Consider the following 25,556-nt stretch of genomic DNA (forward strand, 5'->3'; position numbering starts at 1 on the left):
TTTAGCCTTAAGTTCACGGACCATAGTTAAATAATTTATCACGGGATGTGACATCCGTATAAGTAAATATTTGTTATGTTGTTGTACAGAATTTTTTTTTATTTATTAAACAGACATGCTTGCTTTAGTATGAAAATTTATGACTTCTCTTACGAAATATTCAGAATGTTAACATGTTTTCACATGTCTTCCCATTACTATCTAAGCTAAAGAAACAATACACGAATTTAAGCAAACTATGTTATTTGCGTGCTAGTAACATAATCTCCACTTAGTGTCTAAATTAACGGACTTTCTAATAGTGTAAGGTGTACATACTTTTTTAACTTTGGCATTTCATACTTAATAAGCAGTGTAGGCCTAATTATTTTTGTCTGGGTAGGTCTTCAGCTTAAATCCACAAATTTAGTCGTTCCTCTTCAGTTTTCCGCTTTGGGAATGTATAAAACACAATATCTGATTGTATATATCTGTAAGCATCACCGCGCCCAACCACACAGCAATTTGCATTACGTTTCCGCTTTTTACAACCATCCATATTGCTAGTCATTTCAACATTTTCCCCTTAAGGCTGGCGTCCTGCAGTTAGTTACTACATTCGCCGCCAGAGAAGCGCACGACGATGCCTATAATGTTTGCTCTTCTATCGTGCAAAGCTCACGCAGTCGCGTTATAACATTGTGCTTGTAATCAGTGTCTTTTTTTTTTAACTTCAGACGATGTTTACACGGAGTTGCGAGATGCAGGTGAAACAAACGCCGCATGGTGCGAGGATAAGAGCGAAGATCGAAGAAACAGCCACAGAAGGACAATGGAGCTGCAGCAACAGCTTCCTGCGGGGTTGAGTAAATGTTGTGGGAGAAAGTTGTTAACCGAGATAACGTCTAGTGCACTTTCTTTGAAAGACATTGCATTGAAAAAAAATAACGCATTGGAATCCAGCACTGGCATTGTCTAGACGTGTTATGACTTAAAACGTATCTGCACATAACTAGGAAAGTGTTAGATTATTATTATTAAAAAAGAAAAAATGAGACTAAGTTCACAGTCATAATTTAAGGCAAAGGAATGTATTACTTACCCAGTTTTATTATATTGCAGAGTTTTTGCTCAAAGTGCTGTGAGATTATATCGTCCTCCATAACACATGTTTTTGATAGAGGCCTCACATATTAGACTATGGTCAACAATAGTTATAAATAAACGACCGTTCCTACCTGCAAACCTATGTGAGTGCACTGAAATAGGGTTTTACATGTTAAATAATACCAGGCGCTATTCAGACATTTTTCATAATACACATTTAAAACAATAACCGCACTATTGTTCAAAAAGGGCTGAACACGGCTATACAAAAGTTCCAAGCAGTTTTTTGTATTCACGAGTTTCTGAGTGTTTTTACAGTTTATTAATGTTTTAAACTTTGAAATAAACCCACAATAACGTTTCCGTAGTTGTTTCCTTTTCCAGCCAAGTTCTTTTCTTTTCAGTACGCAGTGTGGCTTTTGTTTAAATTTTTAAAATGAAAAATGGCTGAGACGTACCTGATAATTAGAGGCCGGGAAAAAAAATCTGGAATTCATTTCGCGATAGGTTAAAATTCAAGTAAGTCAACATATGTATTGATTCTGCTGTTGGCTCACAAATTATCCGGAGAACTGTGGGATAGTTAGAAATTCTCAACCAAAGAAGTATCGAAGTAGAAATTTTCCGAGGAAAATTTCTCGATCGGTATATTTTCTGGGGAAAAAACCGTATTTTTTCAGAATTTTTTTTATTTCACTACTAACATAGATTTACATAATTAAAGATAGGTTGATATACTTAGATAATAAAACAAGATTTCTATGCTGAATTCGGTACGCATGTTCTGTGTTTAGTATGTATCCTATGTTACGAACTTACACCACTTGTAAAATTTTACGTTACCATTATATTACGATACAGGTTAAAATATATGAAGTTAAAAAGTAAGTATAAAACTGTAGAGTATCCCGTATGTATATAATTTTTATTTCTTTACCACCTAATGAATCACTTACTTGTTTTGTTATTTGGTAATGCTTGTACAAAACTGTTGATATAATTTTCCCAGAAATACATTTACCAGAAAACTAACGTCTCTAATACAATGTCAGGTAACCCAGTGCAGACGTCTCACACGTCGCAAGCTAACGAACAGAAGATATTGCGGAGTCTTGCGAATTTTTTTTCTAGTAAAATTTGATAATTTATAAACATGCGAAACCAAGGGACTGAAAAAAAAAATCGTAGGTTCAAAGATTCTGTGGGTTTATGTTTTCATGTTTTAATTATTTTTTTTTGCTTTTATGACTTTTTACCATGACAAACAGTGCAAAACTGCAATGCCGTATGTCCAATGAATTTTATTAAATTTAACGTTGTATTTAAAAATTTCACGTTTTGAAAAAAAAAAAACTAATCATCAGATAGCCAAAAATGGCATTAAAGCATCATCTTTTGGAATTTTTTGAATGAGGAACACAGAACCAGCCGCTTTTATGTGGACGTAAAATATATGGGGGGGGGGGGGAAGCATTCCATACCACCCCCCTCAGATCCCAAAAAACAGGTCTATCAAAACTTTATCCCTGTTATAGCTTCATTTGGCACCCCCTCTCTGAGAAATCGGGAACACCACATAACTTAGAAAGTCACTACTTAGAACTGTCATAACTTAGAAAACTTGGAAAAATCCACGTAACTTAGAAACACACAACTTAGAACTGACATAACTTAGAAACACGTAACTTAGAAACACGCAACGCAGAACCACACAACTTAGAAACGTCATAACGTAGAAAGTCACAACATAGAACTATCACAACTTAGAACTGTCATAACTTAGAAACGTGTAACTTAGAAACACGCAACTTAGAAACGTCATAACGTAGAAAGTCACAACTTAGAACTGTCATAACTTAGAAAATTCTAAGTTATGTGTTTCTAAGTTATGACAGCACCCTTGAGAAATCCTGGCCACGCCCACGGGAGAGACAGACACCCGCCGCAGCGGGAGGGTTGGCAGGCCTGCGGAGGAGGCAGCTCTCTCGCGCGCGTCCGGAGTCCCAGGCCTGGCGAACTTGGACCCGTGCAGTTTGGCGGTTTGCGGGCGGATCATGGGGGAGGGGGGGGGGATGGGAGATGGGCCCGGGCATCCGGCGTTCGGCGTCTTTCGTGTGTCATCCACGTAGGTGTGTTGGCGCGGCGCCAGAGATTATCCCTCTCCCCCGCGCGCAGCGAGAGCCGGTCCGCCGAGGAGACGCGAGCATCGGCCGTGTATTTTGGCAAGCCCTGGGGAGACTGCACCTCTCAAGGTCACCTTACCGCCGAGGGGTGGACACTCTACAGCTGCAGTAGACTTTAGCAGCTATCTGTACACAGAACAAAAAAATTCTTTACTTTTACACAAGGTTCCTTTTGGAAACCAGTTGCCAAGAAATAGTTTGTAATTTACTACAAGAAAATTATAGTGTAACTTTGTACAACTCAAGGCTATGGTTTTTTTTTTGCATATATGAAACACGTTTTTCGAGATAATTCTGAGTATTTCTAAAGAAAAATCGGCATATAATTTAATATTTTAACTAATGCTGCATTCAAGAATAATTTTTAAAATCGTGGAAAAGATAATCAGATATTCAATTATTGTACTTTATTTTGTTTTATTATGCTTATTAATGTGCACAATTATAACAGGGAACGGTTTAATTTATAACTTTAACAATTGGAGGTCAACACAGCGTAAATGCCCGGGTAAGATTACGAGCCCAGTATTACTGCAATAACCATATTTTGTAGTGATACAAATGTTTTCGTGAAAATGTACAAATATACAAAAAATCTGTAATTTTGCATAAATAATTCTGTTCCATTTACAAAATAAATTACAGTATATATCTGCTTTACGTTGATTGACAAAGGCCGAAAAAATCAGTTGTTTCAATTACCTCTAGGTAAGATTTCTACATACTCGGGGAAATGTCACCTGTTCATTAGATACAGAATTGTGAAACGTCTCAACACGTTAGAAAGTGTATTGATACATATTTGGTAACTGTTTTTTCCTGAAAGACTAAGAGTCCTTCCCATAAACTGTTAACCTATAGTAAAAACAGCACAGAGTTAATTTTTTTTTTTCAATTTTAGCTTATCATGAAACGAATTCGCGAATTTTTCTGTCTCTAATGGCTGAACTGCAATGGTCTTGATACGCCCTTGACGACCCTGAACCAGATTAACGTTGGTATGAACCAATGAAAACTATAAAAAGGCTTGATTATGTATAGCTAGTTGAGTCTAGCCTGTAGCGAAATGAATCCGCGGCTGAGGGCGGATGAGTATGTATGTTCCCGTATGAAGTTTTTAAACTGAATTTTTGGAAGAACAAAAATGGTTAGAACGCGTGTTTTCAGATCAATTTTTAGGCAACAGCCTGTACAGGTTCTTGAGAGCACAAAAAGGGACTTTGCATTACGCCTTTACATTAATTTCTCCGCCACATAATGTTAGGGTCACCACTCATGTTTGCCCTATGCACGACGAGAAGACCAGTTCAGAGCTTTGCTCTTAGAGACGACACCACGCTTGAAGCACCGGCGTGCGTCGCTCTTATAATCCTGGCTCACTAAACACAAATCCACCATCGACTAGGCCGACCCGTAAGAGTTATGAGCGGGACGTTGCGGAATGATTTTGTCGGCAGTCAACAAACCGACAGCCTGTGACGTGATGTTTGTCCCACGATTTATTTCTCGTCACGCCCCTTCCCTGTCGTATTCACCGTGAGCTCAACTTCCCAACATCCTGAACCGTCTAGCCTGACAGTCAACATTTATTCTACGGTGCAGATCGAGGACGCACAGCGAAAGAGACTGTTTTTTAGTGCATCCTTATCTTTTATTTACTCGCGCCTTATCTGCACAACACAAACTGCAGTTCGGCGAACGCTCGCGCTGGGGCTCAGACACGCGTCTTAGAGGTCACGGAGCGACGCGCAGACGTGCCGGAAGGAGGTTCGCGAGGCAGTCGGGAACGAGCGACGGAGCAGGAAATGCGCGCCAATGAAGTTGGGGAGACGGGCGGCAAGGTAAGAGCCTCTGTGATTTAACGCAATTTCTTGGAAATACGCCATTGCAGTTTCCCGCCGTTTGTCATGGTAACAATTCACAAAAGCAAAATAATAAATAAAAATGAAAACACAAACCCACAGAAAACAAGTCTAAATCACCTGATATCAAACAGATAAACCCTACGATTAATCTAAACCGGTATTATGGATAACAAAACGACGACACCACAGACGAACACATTCAAACTTAAAATATCAGACAGCACAAGGCTTTCAAAAGGAATTTAGTCATGAAAAAAATAACAACACGTACTAACAACAACGAGACAGTTACAACAATAAGAGTAAATGCTGTGGTCGTCATTTTGTCTTTGTCTGCTAATGGTCGCCATCTTGTCATCGTCTGCTAGCAGTTGAAATCTTCGATTCTGGTGATTGTTCCTAATGTGTTCTGCCCCGTGTATGTAAAGTCGTGTTGTGCCATTACCTACAAGTGTTGTTATGAATTAGATGACAACTACTACCAGACGAAAACAAGACAACGTCCACCAGCATACGAATTCAAGATGGTGTTACCTGGAATTTCATAGAATACAATATTGCAGACACAAGTTGGTCGACGGGGTCAAGATCATCCAAGATTTTGGCCGTGACATTGTCCAGGATTGCATACCCCTCCGGTTCGACATCCAGAACCCATTGCTCGAATAGTTATAACTTTTTTTTAACCACTCAGTAGCACAATTCAAACATGTCATAAACGATCAGCGATTTATCTGTTGAGAATTACTAACTACATGCTTAAGACACGAGAAGTATCGATTGTTAAATCATCAACGATAACTCATGTATGGAAACATAACCTTAAATCAAGCCCAAAGGAATAATCCACAGCGAAGATTTATGCTTAAAGTTATAGTTTTGTGTATTTATTTTGCCTGGGAGTGAGGAGGGAGGAGGATGCGTGGCTACGTTTGAAGTCTGCACACAGTTTCTTGTCCAAACTTATGCTTGTAAAAAACAGAAGACCGAAGGTTATTTGTTCGAAATGTTGGTGAAACAACTTTGGGGGAAGTGACTGTAGCTCAAATCACATATAGGTTAAATAACTTTCGGCAAAACGACTTTAGGCCTAATGCCTGTCTTATAAATGACTCGAAAAAACGACTTAAGGACTACTGAATATCGGTCAAACGAGTTTAGGTCTACTGTCTCAGTTAAACGACTTTCGGCAAAAGAACTTTAGCCCTACTGCCTGTCGGGTAAAATACATTCGGTTAAACGACTTTAGGTATACTTTTTGTTCGTAAAATGACTTCTGGCAAAACGATTTTAGGCCCAATGCCTGTCGGTCAAACGAGTTTAGGTCTACTATCAGTTAAACGACTTTCTGCAAAAGGACTTTTGCCTCCACTGCCTTGTCAGTTAAAAAAAAAAATATATATATATATATTCGGTCAAACGACTTTAGTGATACTGCTTGTTCGTCAAACGACTTTAAGTGTACCTACTGTCTGTCGTTTAAAACCCTTTGTTTTATAGTAGTATTTCTATGATGCCACTTTGAAAAATGTTACTACTTATTTGCAATGTTTCAGTGGTATTGCCGAAACACCTCTCGCGTGAGTAAGCCTTGTGCTGCCATCTGGCGATCCTAACAAGAACAAGCGACATTGGCTGCTTTAATTATTTCTTTCCGCCAACGTCTGCTAAAATGTTACACAATTGATTCTAATTTATTTTTGATATATATTTCTGTGTGCCTCAAAAGGTTAAAAAGACTCTTCCTTTCTGTCAAATGACTTCACGCAAAACGATTAAAGGTCAAAATACGTGGGTGTACTCAGAGCCGCAACTAGGGGGGGGGGGGGGGGCAAAATGGGCATACGCCTCGGGCGCAAAGCTGTGGGGGCGCCGAAATCGCTTGCATTGTAATTCCTACTAGTGGGTTCATGCATGGAAGTTACAGTAGCACAGAAACTGTTACACGTAGGTACAGAAAATGTTTAAATAGCACCAATTTCCGTGGGAGGGCCCCCAGACCCCCCGCTTTATTAGTGTGGTATGTGCAAAAAAGAGGGGGGGGGGGCGCATGAATCAATTCATGCCCCGGGTGCCAGAGACTCTAGTTGCTGCCCTGGGTGTACTACTGCCTTCTGATGAAGCCCGTGTCGTGGGGTTTTGACTCGTCGGGGCCTCCGCCCTTGTTGCAGCGGGGAACTGCTGGTCCGCCATGGTGCGCAGCGGCCGCTGCACGGACCTCCTCAGCGAGAAGGTTACCAAGGAGGAGTGCTGCGCGTCGCACAACGTCGCGACCGCGTGGAGCCCCGAAGACATGGACGCTGGTACTCTTTTCTTCTGGCGGGTGCTTGGCGGTGGGGTGCATTGCTTTGCTTGCAAAGGTGTGTATCCTTCCCTACCCCCCTACCCCCCCCCCCTGAACCTCGGCTCCCCCATATCTCGTTGTTTGTGGGCATGGGGGGTGAACCCGCGTGCGTTTCGCTCTCCGTCTCGTTCGGCCGGCACTTGACGTCGAGTTCGTCAGAGCCGAGGAGTGAGTGACGAGTGCAGGCGCCCCGAGGAAACGCCAACCCGGCTACGGGTTCGATCCCGCCGAGCGAACGGCCAAGGCTCCACGACCATCGGGGTCCGGCGCCTGTGTTTTCATTCATATTTTGCTTGTTTGTCTAGTTTTCTTTTAAAAATATTGACATTAATGTGAAAAATAAAAAAAAATAAAACTTTATCAGCATGTAATTTAAAAAAAAAATATATTTAAAATATGTTACTGCCACTATAATTACGGATGTTAACGCAAGCAGTTATAAAACATACAAGCAGATGATTTATCCTGACCGAATATTAATTTTTTTTAAAGCTAAACTATCAAAACCATCGTCGTAATTTAAGTTCCAGATTAGTTTAAAATTTGGTTTTTAAGAGTTAATTTTTTACTCTTTCCAGGGGAGGGCCTTCATATAGGTAAATAGCCCAGCGCCTCGCGATGCCATTGGTCGGTGACGAAGCGGATAGGGCTTAACCGTCTCGACAGCTACGCCATCACAGATGGCCGCCACAACCAGCACAACGTAGATAAATTGGAATGGCGTACATTTTAAGGAACCATACTAGCAGGTTTCACACTGCCCGGAGTGTTTGGGTAAATTGAGGTGTAAAACCGAGATAAAATATCCCGAGCGAGATTCGAACCCAGGTACTTCCAAATACGAGCTCAGTGTCTTATCAAACCGCTCTACCTCGTTATCTTAGTATTTACGTGCAAAACATTGAAACTCTTATTTATAAATTTTCTATTTAACCTGGTTCAGCTGTAAACTCTAGCATAAATCAAATAATCCAATGTCGGATTTTTGTGACTGGTTTGCCTTCTTTCCATCACAAACGCAAACGAACTTGAACTGAATCTTTCCCACCATTTTTCTGAATAAGATATTTGCTGCAGTGCGTGAGATGCTGATTGAAAGAAAACTTTACTTGCCGGAAATCTTCTATTTAAGTTAGGAGTAATAGAGTGTATGTTTTTTCTTTGAACTTTTAAAAAAAACACTGGTCCATCGTCGGGCGAGAAATCAGCTGTGCCACCATCAGCCTGAGCTGTGTAGTTCCTGAACGCGATGTCCTTATCGCCCACGACTGTGTAAAGTCGACTGAGCGATGAAGCGAGGTGGCGCAGTAGTAACACAATGCACTCGCACTTCCAGAGGACCCGGGTTCGAGAACCCAGTCCGGCCGACCTGGTTTCGATTTTACCATGATTTCCGGAAATCACTTCATAGGCAGATTCTGGGATGGTTCTTTGCTGTAGGCTATGGCCGATTCCTGCGTGGATAGCGGATAGCTTACAGTTCACAGGGATGGAAGCCAAAACCACAACTCGAACAATTCTGAAGTTTACTGAAGTAAAATATTAGATTAGTTTAGGTTCGGTCAGTGTAATAAATAATAGTTCTTTGTTTTTTCCGGGGGGGCGGGGGGCGGGGGGAAAGTAGGCTAGGTTAGATTAGTAATGTTCGCAGGCTTTCACGGTCATTGTCTGAAGTAGCTTGGCTTCTGGGTTGTAGCCGTGTCCTTGGAGAATAGTTCACCGACTTTTCGGTCGACATTGCAGTCGCCATCATCAGGGAGCAGTTACCTACTGCTAGAGGCACGTAGGTAACTGCTCCCTGATGATGGCGACTGCAACCCAGAAGCCAAGCTACTTTAGGTTAGATTAAGTTAGCGTTATTTAAAATATACTCTATTAACGTAATATATAAATCCTTCCAATATGGTTCGGAACAGTACGGGTGTGGCCCTTATCGGTGTGAACTGTAAGTTTACCGCGAATAGCCTTAGCCAGTGTCGTTGTGTATTGCCGTCTCCTATCACCTCGCTGTCGATGAGAGGTTAAGCGCAAGTTAAATTTAAAAAAAAAAAAAAAAGGAAAAAATATTGGGGTAGGCTGTGTCGGGGCATGGCCGAAAGTTTTTAACGCGAATACTTCGTTGTAAATGGTGAGTTCGAAACTAGGCCGGGTGACATCCCCAATATGCCTCGACTTTCTAATTATTTCGCACAATCATTCATAATTTTGATTCACAGTTGTTATATCGTAAACTTTGTTTTTAAAACTTTTCAAACGTGGTTTAAAAATAGTTCACTATTTTCTGCACAAAAATAATTTCATTTGATTCAAATTTGTTAATGCGTGTGTCCAATACCTGCTCTCAAAATAGATGAGTCACTCGAAATTGAACGTTCGAGAAACTTGCCTATAACTCGTAGTGACCTTCAAATGTTAACATAAACATTTTATAATGACGCATGTTCAAATACTCATCCCCCCTGTAGATGAGCTTAACTCGATTATATATGAAGTCTGGTTTATATTTTATAACGGGTCAAAATCTATCATATTTATGTTACACTCCACTTTTCAAACTGGCATACCGGGTTATAAGACGTATTCACGTCATAAACGGCGCTGCGAATAGTCCCGGCAAATAGGTGAAACGGCCTCCCAATGAAGCCAATGCTGCGCAAACAGCACTGGTATACAGCGTGCCCTCAAAGTTCTTCCTTGGGAAATGACTGCCGCTAAACTGCATCCAGCGAGCGCGCTGCATTGGCTCGGGTGCATTGAAAACCGACCAAGTCAAGACTGGCGCCAAACGAACGAGCGAAACGCACGGGTCTCTCCTACAGATTGCCTTTCTTGTGTTGTTGTTCTTGCTGTCTTCCAAGGGCATCTGTGATAGCTAGAGGCACGAGGATTTCACGGATTCATTTGGCAGAAAAGTAGACTTGAAACATGCATAAATACTGTTTCACTTAAATGGTTGTACCACAGTTGTCTCGACTCAACCATGACGACCCTGGGTCAGCGATAAACGGGCAAAAGAGATCCAACAGTGTGCAACTTAGTCCAAGGAACGGAAAGCCTCTGATTTTGGTATTGGCCAATGAGCATACTAAAGAACTTTATTATGTACAGCAAGGTTGAGTGTAGCCTGACGCGAAAACAATTCGTGAAATAATCGTGGCTCTGGTGATAATCACATATTGAAATAGAAGTGATATTTTTTTTAAATATCTACCATTAAAATTACTTCACTTCAAATGTGTATAAGTTGAATAGTGTCTTATGTATAAGTTTTGTATATACAACGAACTAAAATTTTCCGAACATACTTAAATGAAGGTTTTAATTTACATTATACGGTTACACTCTGAAGGAATTTAGATTACAATATATTCTAGTCATCAAAACATGCATATTATTTTGCTATCAACAATATAAAAAAATATACTTGTCAAATTTGCTAATGTTTAAAACATCCATTAGTAAATGCTCTGCTTTTCCTGGTTTTGTACAGACATAGGAACAGTTCTCTTTACCTTATATATAAATAACCACTAGATTTCAATAAAATAAAATTGCTATTTTTTTTAATAACGCAGCGAAATAATCTCACACTATAAATATCGAAGATCTCACTAAAATTAAATAATAATAAAGTGTATTCATTAAGCGCAAAAAAACATAGACTAGGAATTTTTTTGGATCCATTTGATAAAATGCGTTACTTGAAAGAGGCGCGTGCATTGGTGCTGCTTTGTGCAATTAGACCACATCTATATTTTGCCACGCCCTGGTGGGCTTTAAGCCAATAAGACATCCTCATCCCAGCCAAGCAGAAATAAATGTCTTTCGACAAGTACATGGACCAGAGAACAAATTAAAAATTAGTTTACTTTGTGCCGAGTATATACAGGTTTGTGACGTAATGATATAAGACGACTTTTTTAAACAATACGCAAGACCCTTAGAGCAGAAAGACGCAACACGTAACAGACATAAGAAACGCAGTCACTTTTGAAACTCGGTTGCTGTAAGTTGTCCTAATAATACAGCTTAGGTCCTAAAACTGCAGGTCTAAAACTTTCCAGTCGCTCATTTTGTTATTCTATGTTTATCATAAAAAGCATTTGCGATTCTAAATAATCGAATAAAAATATTGTCCAATTCCAATGTTAGAATATTTAACGAAAGCGTGATCAAAACATACAAAAAAATGGGTGCGTGTACTTATTTAAGCGCGTTAGACGTTACGCTTATTTGGCGTAATACAATACTAACTTTAATTTTTCATGCAAATAATAAAGAAAATAAAACAATAAAACGAATGGAGTGATATTATAAATACTTTAGTGGTACAACATCAATGAATGAAATGTTCACTACAACAGCTTTGTCTTCATGGTTTTAAGAACAAGGAAACTAAAAGAAAACCTTAGTAAATACAATATTTAGAAATTTAAATGATTAGATTCATTTCATAAATTAATTAAACAAATTAAAATAAGTTTAATAATAGGAATCACCGACCATATTCCATAAGCACAGTTTAGACAGTAATATTTGTATTCAAACAAATTTTGTGACATGCGATTAAGCCCGCCTTACATGATATTTAGTTTCTGCCATATCGTCTGACATTCCCATAGGTATAAAAGAGGGTATGACATTTTTATATCAGTAGAGAATAATGTATTCTGTTCTTGAAAAACTCGATACATAATGTGCCAACAGAAAAAAAAAACATCCATAGTTGCCGACCAATGTAGCCATATATATGAGTAGAAATAAACACATTGCTATAATCTGACCAAATACTGAAATGACACGAACATTTCGGTAGTGGAATCTAAAATTATGTAAGCTGAGGAATGGATATTTTTTATTTTTTTCTTATATTCCTCTAAAATGCAAAAAAATGTGTTTTAATATACTGTATATAAAAATATACTGTGCACTTTTTAACTTTGTGAAAATCCAGTAATATTAAGTAAAAATGAATCTAATGGAAATGGGGTCTGATTTATTGTAGTTTTTTTTATGAGTTAACTATAACATTCATCGAGATAATTCACAGAAATAATATGCTCATTTAACGTTACGATTTTAAAATGCTACCGAATTATTTTTTTTTTAAATTTGATAGTTACTAATTCAACTAGTTTGAAAAATTGTAAAAAAAATATCTTACCAACTGATACCAAGGAACTAGCACATTTTAACGCAATAGTAATGGCCCATCATTCTTAAATTCTTAGTGAAACAAAACAATCTCGCTTATCCATTTAACAGGGGTGCATTACATATAAATGATTTGTTTATCCATGGATAATATATGGAAACTTATTTACTTACAACAAACATAGGTGTATTCAATTATATTTAACGTTTTGTTCCAGGTTGTGTTTTTATTATTTATTTGTTCTATAAGTAACAAATTAAGGCTACGTAGTATGAATTAACTGAACCAATAGACTTAGCAATGTATTAAAAAGTATTACAGATATTGGGTACAGAAAAAACATTAATAAATAATTTCTTCTTTATATACAATATGTAACTTATAGTGTAATATATATATTTTTTTCTGGTGATGGGGTGATGGGAATTGAACCCGAACAAAAATAACCATATGTGATTTGGAGGCGCTCCCTTTGCCAATGCGCCATCAAAGCACAACATAAATTACAAGGATTTTTTTTTGTAATCAAAGCATTAATGTCAAAATTGTAATATATTTTTAAAGTTACGATTAATCCTTTCAGTGACTTTTTTAAGTTTAGTTTCTATATTTGGCGTGCCAATTAAGATTGGTGTTGACCCCCCCCCCCCCCCCAAGTTTACGAATGGTATATATATACACATATATACACACACATATATATATATGTATGTATGTTTATGCTGCAACACGTGTGTCCGCCATGTTGACGACTTCGGTTCGGCGGTAGCGATGGCGGGTTCTCCCACCAGTGGACCGACTGTGGTACTCTCAAATACTGACAAGCCACAGGCGGGGAGTCCGACCTCAGCTCAGCTCAATTTCCAAGCTCCTGTGCTCGAGGCTACAATCACTGGCCACACGAATGAACTAGCTGAACCGCAGGCTCTGTCACTGATGGGCATAGCCTCGCAACTGGGGAGCTTGTAAATTGATACCCTGGTTGTAGAGAGCGCCCGTGGCTTGTTAGTATTAGAGAATACCACAACACGGCCCGCAGGCGGGAAACCCCGACAACACTCACGCATACCATTTGCTCGCGGTTATGAGTAGTATATAATAGGGGCTCCGGAAACAGGGTCCAATGGGAGGAGCCAGAGGAGCTGCACGCACGAAAAATTGTCACGTTCCGGTCGCCATCTTTGATGAGCGTAACGGGACACAGCGTAACGGGACAAGTAGTACCTTGAAATTTGACCCTCAAAACTTGTCAAAATTAGCCACAAAAAAAGGGCAAAATTTGCCCAAAACTCCTCAATATTCGCCAAGATTTCCATTTTTTTGTAAAAAAAAATTCCGCCAAAAAATCTCAAAAATTTTTATAAATTAAAAATTTCTCTTTTCGAGAGAAAAATTCCCGTCTCGAGGGAAAATTTCCCGTTTTTAGTTCTTAAAAATCCCAGCGGCTAGAAATGTCCATATATAGGCTTAAGCATACATGTCTACAGCCTCCGATAAGCCCCTGACGTCATCATGGATAATGACGTCACCGTTGAAATTTCCGTTACGGCCGTCATCTTTAACTTTTTACTTATTATCCGATATTAATGGAAAATTTTTTAAAATTTATAAAAAAAAATAATGAAATTTTAATAAAAATATTTAAAAAACATACATTTACTACACGGAGCTCGGAGTCCTCGGTTCGAACCCGATGAGGGCAAAAAAAAATTAAAAATGGCGACCGATACATCCCCCGTGGTGGGTTCTGGTAGACTGACCCCCACCACTTATGTCATAGCATATATATCGCCAGTTAGCATGACGTCATGTCCGCCATCTTGTCCTCGTCTGCTGGAAGCCATCATCATTGTAATGTCTGCTAGAGTGCGCTGACACCATGTTAGTTTAATTCTTACCCGCTAGAGTGCAGTAATCATTTATTATTATTGCTGTGACTCCCATAATCTTGTCATTTGGCCGCCATCTTGAAAATCCGTAATTTTAATGCTAGAGATGCGGGAAAAAGTTCAAAATTCATTAAATAAATTGACAATAAAAATATTGATTTATTATATCGACCAAGGTCCTCGGTTCGATACCCGATCGATGCAATAATGTTTAATTTTATGTAAAAAAATAAAAATTTCAATAAATCATGTTCAACATTTTTAAAGAGACTTTAAATCCTCTACTACCAACATCATATAAGCCATCAAGACCACCATATTCAAAATTCGTAATTTTAATGCTAGAGATTCGGGAAAAAGTTCAAAATTCATTAAATAAATTTGTAATCTATATAATGATTGATTAGATCGACTAAGTTCCTTCGTACGATCCTAGATTATGCAAAAAAATTAAATAGAACATAAATATAACCTAATAGTGACAGGTTCTAGGATTAAAACTCCACAAGTTCTTTCACAAAATAAATTTTATTACTTAATTTCTATTCTACTACAGGATCACCTGCGAAGGTTAGCAATCTTACAAACATTTAGGTACGCATAGGCGTGAAATGACTAATTCTTAGCTCCAATCGGTTTATACTAGACAGAGACCAGCCAGAACCTTTACTGACATAGTCCTCCTCTTCTTGACAGAGTTTTCGGACACCGTGTTTAACAGTTTGCTTCACATCGTTAGAACTGTAAATTACTGCAGCCGATGTCTTGAATGCACACTTCTTCACTTTGTCATCGAAAGGATACGGCTTTCCATATATACAGTCCAACCACAAGTTATATTTTAATGGACCGTTTGTTGCTACATCATCAGTAAGCTGATTTATTGATGATATCAGACAGGAAATTATCAAAGTACAAATGTCCTTCGAATCACCTAACGTATTTAGATAATAGTAGTCTTTCAACATTCCACGAAATGCAGACTGCGCCAAGTAGAAGCCATTATCGTTTACTTGTAATGCACCGAACATAGTCTTAGGTTTATTTTCATGTTCAGATATCATAGCAATCGGTTGCTGCACATCTGTTTTTTTGCTTGTACGCTCACGAGTCACCAATCTAAACCGAGGAGTCGAACTTTCTACAGGTAGTTCAACAGTAGGCGCACGGACATCACCTTTACAGTTTTTCGCATGTCGGCGCAAATCATCAATTCGAGTAAACCATTTATGACACTCATCACAGCGTAACTTCATGCGAGAAGGATTCTTCGTACATCTACTTATCTCATCTCTGTACATCATGTGCAAATGCAAAGGTCATATCGCAGTAGCCACAAGGATGCCTAGTTGAAGACTAGACGAACCAGATGTCGATGTAACTGTAGGTGTACCATTTCCAGGCATACTCTTATGCACATTAAAGCATCGTTGTTGTATAGAAACCTTTACTTTCTGCCGCACTGCAGGGCCTTTGCATGTATCCAAGTGATGCTTCAAATTAGCATTTCTTGTAAATTGCTTGCGTCACTTAATTCAACCAAACACTTTTCGATAAAGGTTCTTAGCACATTCTCTCTTCTCGTGTCGTCGAGCATTGCTGATGTTTGAGAAAATCTTGTCACAGTAACGACATCTATGTTCGTTAGTTGTTGACGATTCGCCATCCATTGAAGTCACCATCGAGGGCGAAACAACGTTCGTCGAGGTTTCCTGTACAGCCAGCACTACCGGCATTAAAGTATCTTCTGCTGGTGGTATCACGTCTGTTGAAATCTCCTCTAATGTTGACGTCGTCGTTGCCAACGGGATCTGCTCCCTCTCCATCGTAGCTGTCGTCAAGGTTCCCGTAGACGATGGTACAACGTCCATCGAGTTCAACGTTAAAGTCGGTAAAGATGCCATAAAGTTCGCAAGAACAGGTAATTACGTGACTTATGCACCAGAAGAAACAAACTAGGTGATCCTTACACCGACGACGTCAGTAACAAACTAAGCATCCTGTTGTCTAGAGCTCGCTTATATATACATGCACCGTATGGAACAATACGCTAGTCAAATCAAGAACCATTTACAATAATACTAGAGTCAAAACAACATTAAAAATAGAAGGACCATCAACGAAAAGGCAGCACATTTGGAAGCAAATTCGACATATGAAATGGACACGCAATGCACGCACCTGCATATTTCATCACAAAGTTATCTAAGCGAGTCCTAGACAGCAGGTCACTCAGTTTGTTACTGTCGTCGACGGTGTACGGATCACCTAGTTTGTTTCTTCTGGTGCATAAGTCGCGTAATACATGGACCGGATGGAATAATATGCTAGTCAAATCAAGAACAATTTATTATAATACTAGAGTCAAAACAACATTAAAAATAGAAGCACCATCAACAAAAAGGAAGCAAATTTGGGAAGCACCACCAACAAAAAGAAAGCACATTTTAAAGCACAATAAAAAAAGGCAGTACATTTGGAAGCACCATCAACGAAAAGACAGCACATTTGGAAGCACAATCAAAAAAAGGAAGCACATTTGGAAGCACAATCAAAAAGGCAGCATATTTTTGGAAACACCGTCAACGAAAAGGCAGCACATTTGAAAGCACCGACAACGAAAAGGCAGAACCATCATCGAAGAGGCAGCACATTTGTCATTGGCTCCAATATTCATTGGCTCCATCACTCTATTGATTCCAGCAGTCTAGTGACTCCATATGTCATTGGCTCCTACAGTCATTGGCTCCAACTGTCTTTTGTCTCTTCAACTCCAAATATATTTGGCTAGAATTCTACGAGGCTAAGAGACTATGAGGCCACAAGGCTACGAGTCTAAAAGGATCTAGCTGGTCACGAGTTATACATGGCTACGAGACTGCACGGCTAAAAGACCGCGTGGCTACGAAACTACATGTCTTTGAAGCTACAAGAATACAAGTCTACTCGGCTCAATCTACTCCAGCAGCATTATGTTATTAGATTGCATGACTACTTGTTTACGTAGCTACAAGTCTACGAGGCTCCTTGGCTACATAGCTACAATTCTACGAGGTCCCAAGACATCATGACTACGCGACTACGAGCCATGAGGTTACGAGACTACGCGACTACTAATCTTCAAGTTTACGAGACTGCAAGGCTACAGAGCTACGAAGCTTCTAGAACACAAGTTTACGTGTCTGAGATTAACAGGACTTCAAGTCTGCATGAGTTCTTGACTACGAAGCTACTCGTCTACAAGACTCCAATTGTTGTATCTTTCTTCGACGGAATTTTCTCTTTTTGCTCCAACTGCACCATCAGCTTTATGTTATAAGATTACAAGGCTACTTGCTTACGTAGCTTCAAGTCTACGAGGCTCCAATGCATCATGACTACGAGACTACGAGCCATGAGGTTACGAAACTATGCGATTGCAAATCTTCAAGGTTACGTGATCGCGAGGCTATATGACTATGAAGCTTACAGAACGCATGGTTACGAGACTGCTTGACTAATTGGCCGCGTGGCTACGAAACTTCATGTCTCTAACTGACTAAAATAGCACCATTCAGTGGTGAGAGTAAATTTATCTCATGCAAAGGTACTTGTTGCAAGTATTTCCGCTTTTCAACAACAGATGACGCCACGTGTTGCTCGCAGGTAAATATTATTTATTTCTTTTATGCGGGATGCGGGATGTTTACTATCGATCGCATAAGAAGGATGGCTTCACTAGTCTCCAAGGAGAAGGAAGTTCGTCCTTCCTGTTAGTGCTTCTCAGATTTCTCACGGGCCGCCATCTTGGATTGTGACATCACTACGGCCATCTTGGATGGGTGTGACCTTGACCTTTGACCGAAACCACAGGAATGATCGCAAGCACACGGAAAAAACCATCAAAATATTGATAAGAATAATCAGGAGCACATGCATAAAACCACCATAATATTGACCAGGTTAATCAGAAGCACTCGGAGAAAACCGCCACACGTTTTCTTTAATATCATAAAATTAAAAAAATTAAAAAATAAAAATAAATTAATAAAAAATTTAAAACAAAAAAAAATTACAAAAAATACATAAATAGCTTCAGCTAGCTTGTGAACTTCTTATTGATGAGCAAAGATAGAGTTCTAGTACAAGCCAGTAACATAAAGCTGATGGTGCAGTTGGAGCAAAAAGAGAAAATTCCGTCGAAGAAAGATACAACAATTGGAGTCTTGTAGACGAGTAGCTTCGTAGTCAAGAACTCATGCAGACTTGAAGTCCTGTTTCCTCTCAGACACGTAAACTTGTGTTCTAGAAGCTTCGTAGCTCTGTAACCTTGCAGTCTCGTAAACTTGAAGATTAGTAGTCGCGTAGTCTCGTAACCTCATGGCTCGTAGTCGCGTAGTCATGATGTCTTTGGACCTCGTAGAATTGTAGCTATGTAGCCAAGGAGCATCGTAGACTTGTAGCTACGTAAACAAGTAGTCATGCAATCTAATAACATAATACTGCTGGAGTAGATTGAGCCGAGTAGACTTGTATTCTTGTAGCTTCAAAGACATGTAGTTTCGTAGCCACGCGGTCTTTTAGCCGTGCAGTCTCGTAGCCATGTATAACTCGTGACCAGCTAGATCCTTTTAGACTCGTAGCCTTGTGGCCTCATAGTCTCTTAGCCTCGTAGAATTCTAGCCAAATATATTTGGAGTTGATGAGACAAATGACAGTTGGAGCCAATGGCTGTAGGAGCCAATGACATATGGAGTCACTAGACTGCTGGAATCAATAGACTGATGGAACCAATGAATATTGGAGCCAATGAATATTGGAGCCAATTACAAATGTGCTGCCTTTTCGATGATGGTGCTGCCTTTTCGTTGTCGGTGATTCCAAATGTGCTGCCTTTTCGTTGTCGGTGCTTCCAAATGTGCTGCCTTTTCGTTGACGGTGTTTCCAAAAATGTGCTGCCTTTTTGATTGTGCTTCCAAATGTGCTTCCTTTTTTTTTATTGTGCTTCCAAATGTGCTGTCTTTTCGTTGATGGTGCTTCCAAATGTGCTGCCTTTTTTTTTTTGTGCTTCCAAAATGTGCTTCCTTTATGTTGGTGGTGCTTCCCAAATTTGCTTCCTTTTTGTTGATGGTGCTTCTATTTTTAATGTTGTTTTGACTCTAGTATTATAATAAATTGTTCTTGATTTGACTAGCATATTATTCCATCCGGTCCATGTATCTAAGCGAGTCCTAGACAGTAGGTCACTCAGTTTGTTACTGTCGTCGACGGTGTAAGGATCACCTAGTTTGTTTCTTCTGGTGCATAAGTCGCGTAATTACCTGTTCTTGCGAACTTGATGGCATCTTTACCGTCTTTAACGTTGAACTCGATGGACGTTGTACCATCGTCTACGGGAACCTTGACGACAGCTACGATGGAGAGGGAGCAGATCCCGTTGGCAACGACGACGTCAACATTGGAGGAGATTTCAACAGACGTGATACCACCAGCAGATGATACTTTAATGCTGGTAGTGCTGGCTGTACAGGAAACCTCGACGAACGTTGTTTCGCCCTCGATGGTGACTTCAATGGATGGCGAATCGTCAACAACTAACGAACATAGATGTCGTTACTGTGACAAGATTTTCTCAAACATCAGCAATGCTCGACGACACGAGAAGAGAGAATGTGCTAAGAACCTTAATCGTAAAATGTTTGGTTGTATTAAGTGTCGCAAGCAATTTACAAGAAATGCTAATTTGAAGCATCACCTGGAGACATGCAAAGGCCCTGCAGTGCGCCAGAAAGTAAAGGTTTCTATACAACAACGATGCATTGATGTGCATAAGAGTATGCCTGGAAATGGTACACCTACAGTTACATCGACATCTGGTTCGTATAGTCTTCAACTAGGCATCCTTGTGGCTACTGCGATATGACATTTGCATTTGCACATGATGTACAGACACATGAGAGAAGTAGATGTACGAAGAATCCTTCTCGCATGAAGTTACGCTGTGATGAGTGTCATAAATGGTTTACTCGAATTGATGATTTGCGCCGACATGCGAAAAACTGTAAAGGTGAAGTCCGTGCGCCTGTAGAAAGTTCGACTTCTCGGTTTAGATTGGTGACTCGTGAGCGTACAAGCAAGAAAACAGATGTGCAGCAACCGATTGCTATGACATCTGAACATGAAAATAAACCTAAGACTATGTTCGGTGCATTACAAGTAAACGATAATGGCTTCTACTTGGCGCAGTCTGCATTTCGTGGAACGTTGAAAGACTACTATTATCTAAACACGTTAGGTGAGTCGAAGGACATTTGTACTTTGATAATTTCCTGTCTGATATCATCAATAAATCAGCTTACTGATGACGTAGCAACAAACGGTCCATTAAAATATAACTTGTGGTTGGACTGTATATATGGAAAGCCGTATCCTTTCGATGATAAAGTGAAGAAGTGTGCATTCAAGACATCGGCTGCAGTTTTTACAGTTCTAACGATGTGAAGCAAACTGTTAAACACGGTGTCCGAAAACTCTGTCAAGAAGAGGAGGACTATGTCAGTAAAGGTTCTGGCTGGTCTCTGTCTAGTATAAACCGATTGGAGCTAAGAATTAGTCATTTCACGCCTATACGGACCTAAATGTTTGTAAGATTGCTAACCTTCGCAGGTGATCCTGTATGAGAATAGAAATTAAGTAATAAAATTTATTTTGTGAAAGAACTTGTGGAGTTTTAATCCTCGAACCTGTCACTATTAGGTTATATTTATGTTCTATTTTTTTTTTTGCATAATCTAGGATCGTACGAAGGAACTTAGTCGATCTAATCAATCATTATATAGATTACAAATTTATTTAATGAATTTTGAACTTTTTCCCGAATCTCTAGCATTAAAATTACAAATTTCCAATATGGTGGTCTTGATGGCTTATAGGATGTTGGTAGTAGAGGATTTAAAGTCTCTTTAAGAATGTTGAACATAGTTTATTGAAATTATTATTTTTTTACATAAAATTAAACATTATTGCATCGATCGGGTATCGAACCGAGGACCTTAGTCGATATAATCAATCTTTATATTTATTGCCAATTTATTTAATGAATTTTGAACTTTTTCCCGCATCTCTAGCAATAATAATAAATGATTACTGCACTCTAGCGGGTAAGAATTAAACTAACATGCTGTCAGCGCACTCTAGCAGACGTTACAATGATGATGGCTTCCAGCAGACAAGGACAAGATGGCGGACATGACGTCATGCTAACTGGCGATATATATGCTATGACATAAGTGGTGGGGGTCAGTCTACCAGCACCCACCACGGAGGAAGTATCGGTCGCCATTTTTAATTTTTTTTGCCCTCATCGGGTTTGAACCGAGGACTCCGAGCTCCGTGTCGTAAATGTATGTTTTTATAAATATTTTTATTAATATTTTATTATTTCATTTTTTATAAATTTTAAAAATTTTTCATTAAAATCGGATAATAAATAAAAAGTTAAAGATGGCGGCCGTAACGGAAATTTCAATGGTGACGTCATTATCCATGATGACGTCAGGGGCTTATCGGAGGCTGTAAACATGGATGCTTAAACCTATATATGGACATTTCTAGCCGCTGGGATTTTTAAGGACTAAAAATGGGAAATTTTCTTCGAAACTGGAATTTTTCCCTCTAAAAGAGAAATTTTTTATTTATCAAAATTTTTTGAAATTTTTTGGCGGAATTTTTTTCTCAAAAACAAAATGGAAATTTTAGCGAATATTGAGGAGTTTTGGGCAAATTTTGCCCTTTTTTGGCTAATTTTAACAAGTTTTGAGGGTCAAATGTTAAGGTACTACTTGTCCCGTTAAGCTGTGTCACGTTACGCTTATAAAAGATGGCGACCGGAACGTGACAATTTTTCGTGCGTGCAGCTCCTCTGGCTCCTCCCCCTGTACCCTGTTTCCGTAGCCCCTATTATATACTACTGTTATGCATTTCAGAATCTAGCTCCTGGTCCCACATCACTGCAACATTGATATTGGCTCAAAGTTCTCTAGAGCGTGTCAGAAAACCCGTGCTTCTGTGATAACTAATTACAGGCGATTAAAATTCATTAACAGTTTGCTATCTATTATTCTTCCAAAACCTACTTTCTAGATGGTCCATACTGATGGCTACGGACAGTGATATTTCACTGTTTTATTTCGTCGCGAAATATCTTGGCATTCGGAAGCACTAACGGAGTGGCCAAGCCTTGCGACTTATTGGTCACTGCCACATTGTGGATGATCTCGTATTGGTCGGAGCCCGATACCTACCCCTTCCCTCCCCCCGTAAAATAGCGCGGACATTATTGTCGTGTACTGCCATATTGCTGACCATTTGCGTCACTTTGGTTGGCGTGCCCTAAATGGAGTTTGCAATGAACATTTCTAAATGATTGCATATTAAGATAACTAAAGGCATTTTACATTCGCGAAATTATTTTTAGATCAAACAAGTGTTAAAACTTTGTAGCATTGTCTGTGTTTCGTGGTTGGCGGATTTAATTTCAGGTAGCCTACATGTCTACTGTCGGTACATCAATCACAGCCATCCGGCGCGCAAGCAAACGCGTCGTGAATGACCCGGCCAAATATGGCAATGGCTTCTCTTGCAGACGGCCGCCAATTACAAGGGAACAATATTTAGCGCTGGCAGATCTTATTGCAGTCTAACGAACGATCAGATTTTATCGTAAAAAAAAAGCCCCTAACGATGATATCCAAAAACTTTTAACATTACTTCTGCTTTTGTGACTGGCGTACATTTTACGCCAATGAGAAACACTCAAACGGAAAAGTATCAAATTGAGAGTATCCCAGTGGCCAGGTATCACGAATCAGCAGCCAATGAGCAGGTGATGAGATTGCCCGCGTACGTAGAGAACTAAGGAGTCTAGCCTGAAGGTCACTAACCACGCAAAACGCAATTTTGTAGAACCATGGATACAAATAAAAGGGTGTTTGATGTATAGAGACCCGTGAAATTCGTGGCTTCATTTCGTGTTATGCTAAAATTCAAATAATTATACCTTAGTGTTGCTTCTGTCATTGGTTCACTGTTAATCTGGAGGACTAAGGGCCAATTAGAGACCCTCACTCATAGAAGTGTCGAGTCACAGGCCACCCAGTCGAGACGACTCACAAGTCAGCAGCCAATGGACAGTTGGCATTTTCCCGAGTGTGTAGAGGATATTGGAGTCTATCCTGGAGGTCATTGAACCCGCGAATTGCACGGGTCTCTATTGATGTAGCAACTCATTTCTAAAATATTTGTTTAGGTCATGATTCTACTTGTAACATTTTTATGAGCTTTAATTTTCATTACACTAAACAAATATTAGTTGCATATGTTTTCACATAATTAACCATTAAATGACAATTTTTAATTTTTGGTTGCTTGCACCAATAAGAGAACTATTTACATTAGCATATGGACTTCATAATTAAAATTTTACAGAATAACATTCAATACTGCTGGTCACTTCCTGGCATAATTTAAATTTCTCGAAGAAAAAAAATTGACAAATTTCTCAAAATTAACTGCAATAAATAGAAACTATGGCAGGAATGGATGGATTAATGAACTGCGACAACGTTCAATTTTTTTTAACTCGAAAAAATTAAATTCTGTAATCGATTTAATTCTTAATTTTTGGGTAGGCCGCTAAAGAAAATGGGATTGTGACGGATAGTTTTATGCGGGAGGAAAAAAATTCAATGGATGTATTTTTTTTAAGTTAAAAAAAATAACTTCTTAAAACGTCTACAGGTAAAACAGTGGTTAACTCTGTGTAACTGTACTCTCAGCCGTACACCGGGATAGGATTTTACATGTTAAATGTTATTTTGCGTGATTCTGCCATTATTCATAGTATCGCTTTCAAACAAAAAAAAATTTAATGTGCGTGACTACAACAGTAAAAGCGAATATAAAAAAGTTACTCAAGATACATACTTTTAAGTTTTAAACATTTAAGCACTGTAAATAATTCAATATTAATAATTGTTTTATATTTTTTGTCTTTTTGCAAAAAAAAATACCATAAATATATGTTTATACGTTTTATAGATTTAAGCACTGTAAAATCATCCAGAAACATAACACCTACAACGTATATTATTTTTGCTTTTTCTCTTGTAGCCATGTTTTTTTTCTCAGTGAGAAGCACAAAGCGATTTTCTTTTGAAAGCGGTGTCGTGAAATTTTTTGGATTTGGCGCGTAAAATATATGCTTGCATGTAAACCCTTATCTTAGCGCACAGCTATGGCCTCCATGGTTAAGGGGAAAATGATAGAACCGACTGTTTTCATGTCATAACAATCTTTCATCGGTGAATATGGAAAAATTTGCCTACGTTAAAGCAGAGTGATAGTAGGTATTACTAGACTTGAAGTCATTATAAAAAATATAATAATATTAAACGCCAGTGTCTTCACAGGAGAAACTGTTTGTAGCAGCCAGTCGCTATTGACTAAGGTATTTAATGTAAATATTCTTTACGGCTGGTGTTACACATGTATTTATGCCACGTTTTTTTTATTTGCTCAGTGTTCTTTCGGCCTCTTTTCTTAGAGTGGACAATGCAAGTCTGTAAAGAACGCACTAAGTAAATCTATCAAAATCGAACATCCAAACAAGAGATGTTGAAGCAATCACCGAATGGAATGTGACAACCGCATAATGTGACACGGGGCCGAACGAAACGAGATTTCCAATACAAAAAAAAAAACTAATTAAATTTGTCATGAAGTTTGTCTTGTGGGTTCTTGCCGCATCGAAGGCAAAGTTTCACCAACGTTTCGGACGACATTGCGGCCGCCATCTTCAGGATAGCAGTTACCTTCCAAGATTCCTGTAAATTATCCTGAATTTAAATTCTCTCGCCTGAGAGGGGAATTTTTTTTCCCGATTGGCTGCATTTTATAGGCCAATCAGAGCCTTCCATTATTCTGGTTGGCTGGTTGGTTTGGCCACTTGTACCTGGGTTCCTCTGCGATTGGTTTGGGGCCGCCGGTAAATCAGTG

At 39.1% G+C, this 25,556-nt stretch overlaps 1 protein-coding gene across 2 annotated transcripts in view; it reads left to right on the forward strand.

Annotated features, from left to right (window-relative positions):
* Window positions 1–25,556, forward strand: part of LOC134540424 (follistatin) — a 208,758-nt gene that overhangs the window by 84,747 nt on the left and 98,455 nt on the right. For both annotated transcript variants that reach the window (XM_063383163.1, XM_063383164.1), the window contains exon 2: window positions 7,306–7,494. In XM_063383163.1, the coding sequence (XP_063239233.1) occupies window positions 7,306–7,494 (189 nt within the window). The remainder of the gene's footprint in view (window positions 1–7,305; window positions 7,495–25,556) is intronic.

This window comes from Bacillus rossius, chromosome 16 (assembly GCF_032445375.1).
Source record: "Bacillus rossius redtenbacheri isolate Brsri chromosome 16, Brsri_v3, whole genome shotgun sequence".
NCBI lineage: Eukaryota > Metazoa > Arthropoda > Insecta > Phasmatodea > Bacillidae > Bacillus > Bacillus rossius.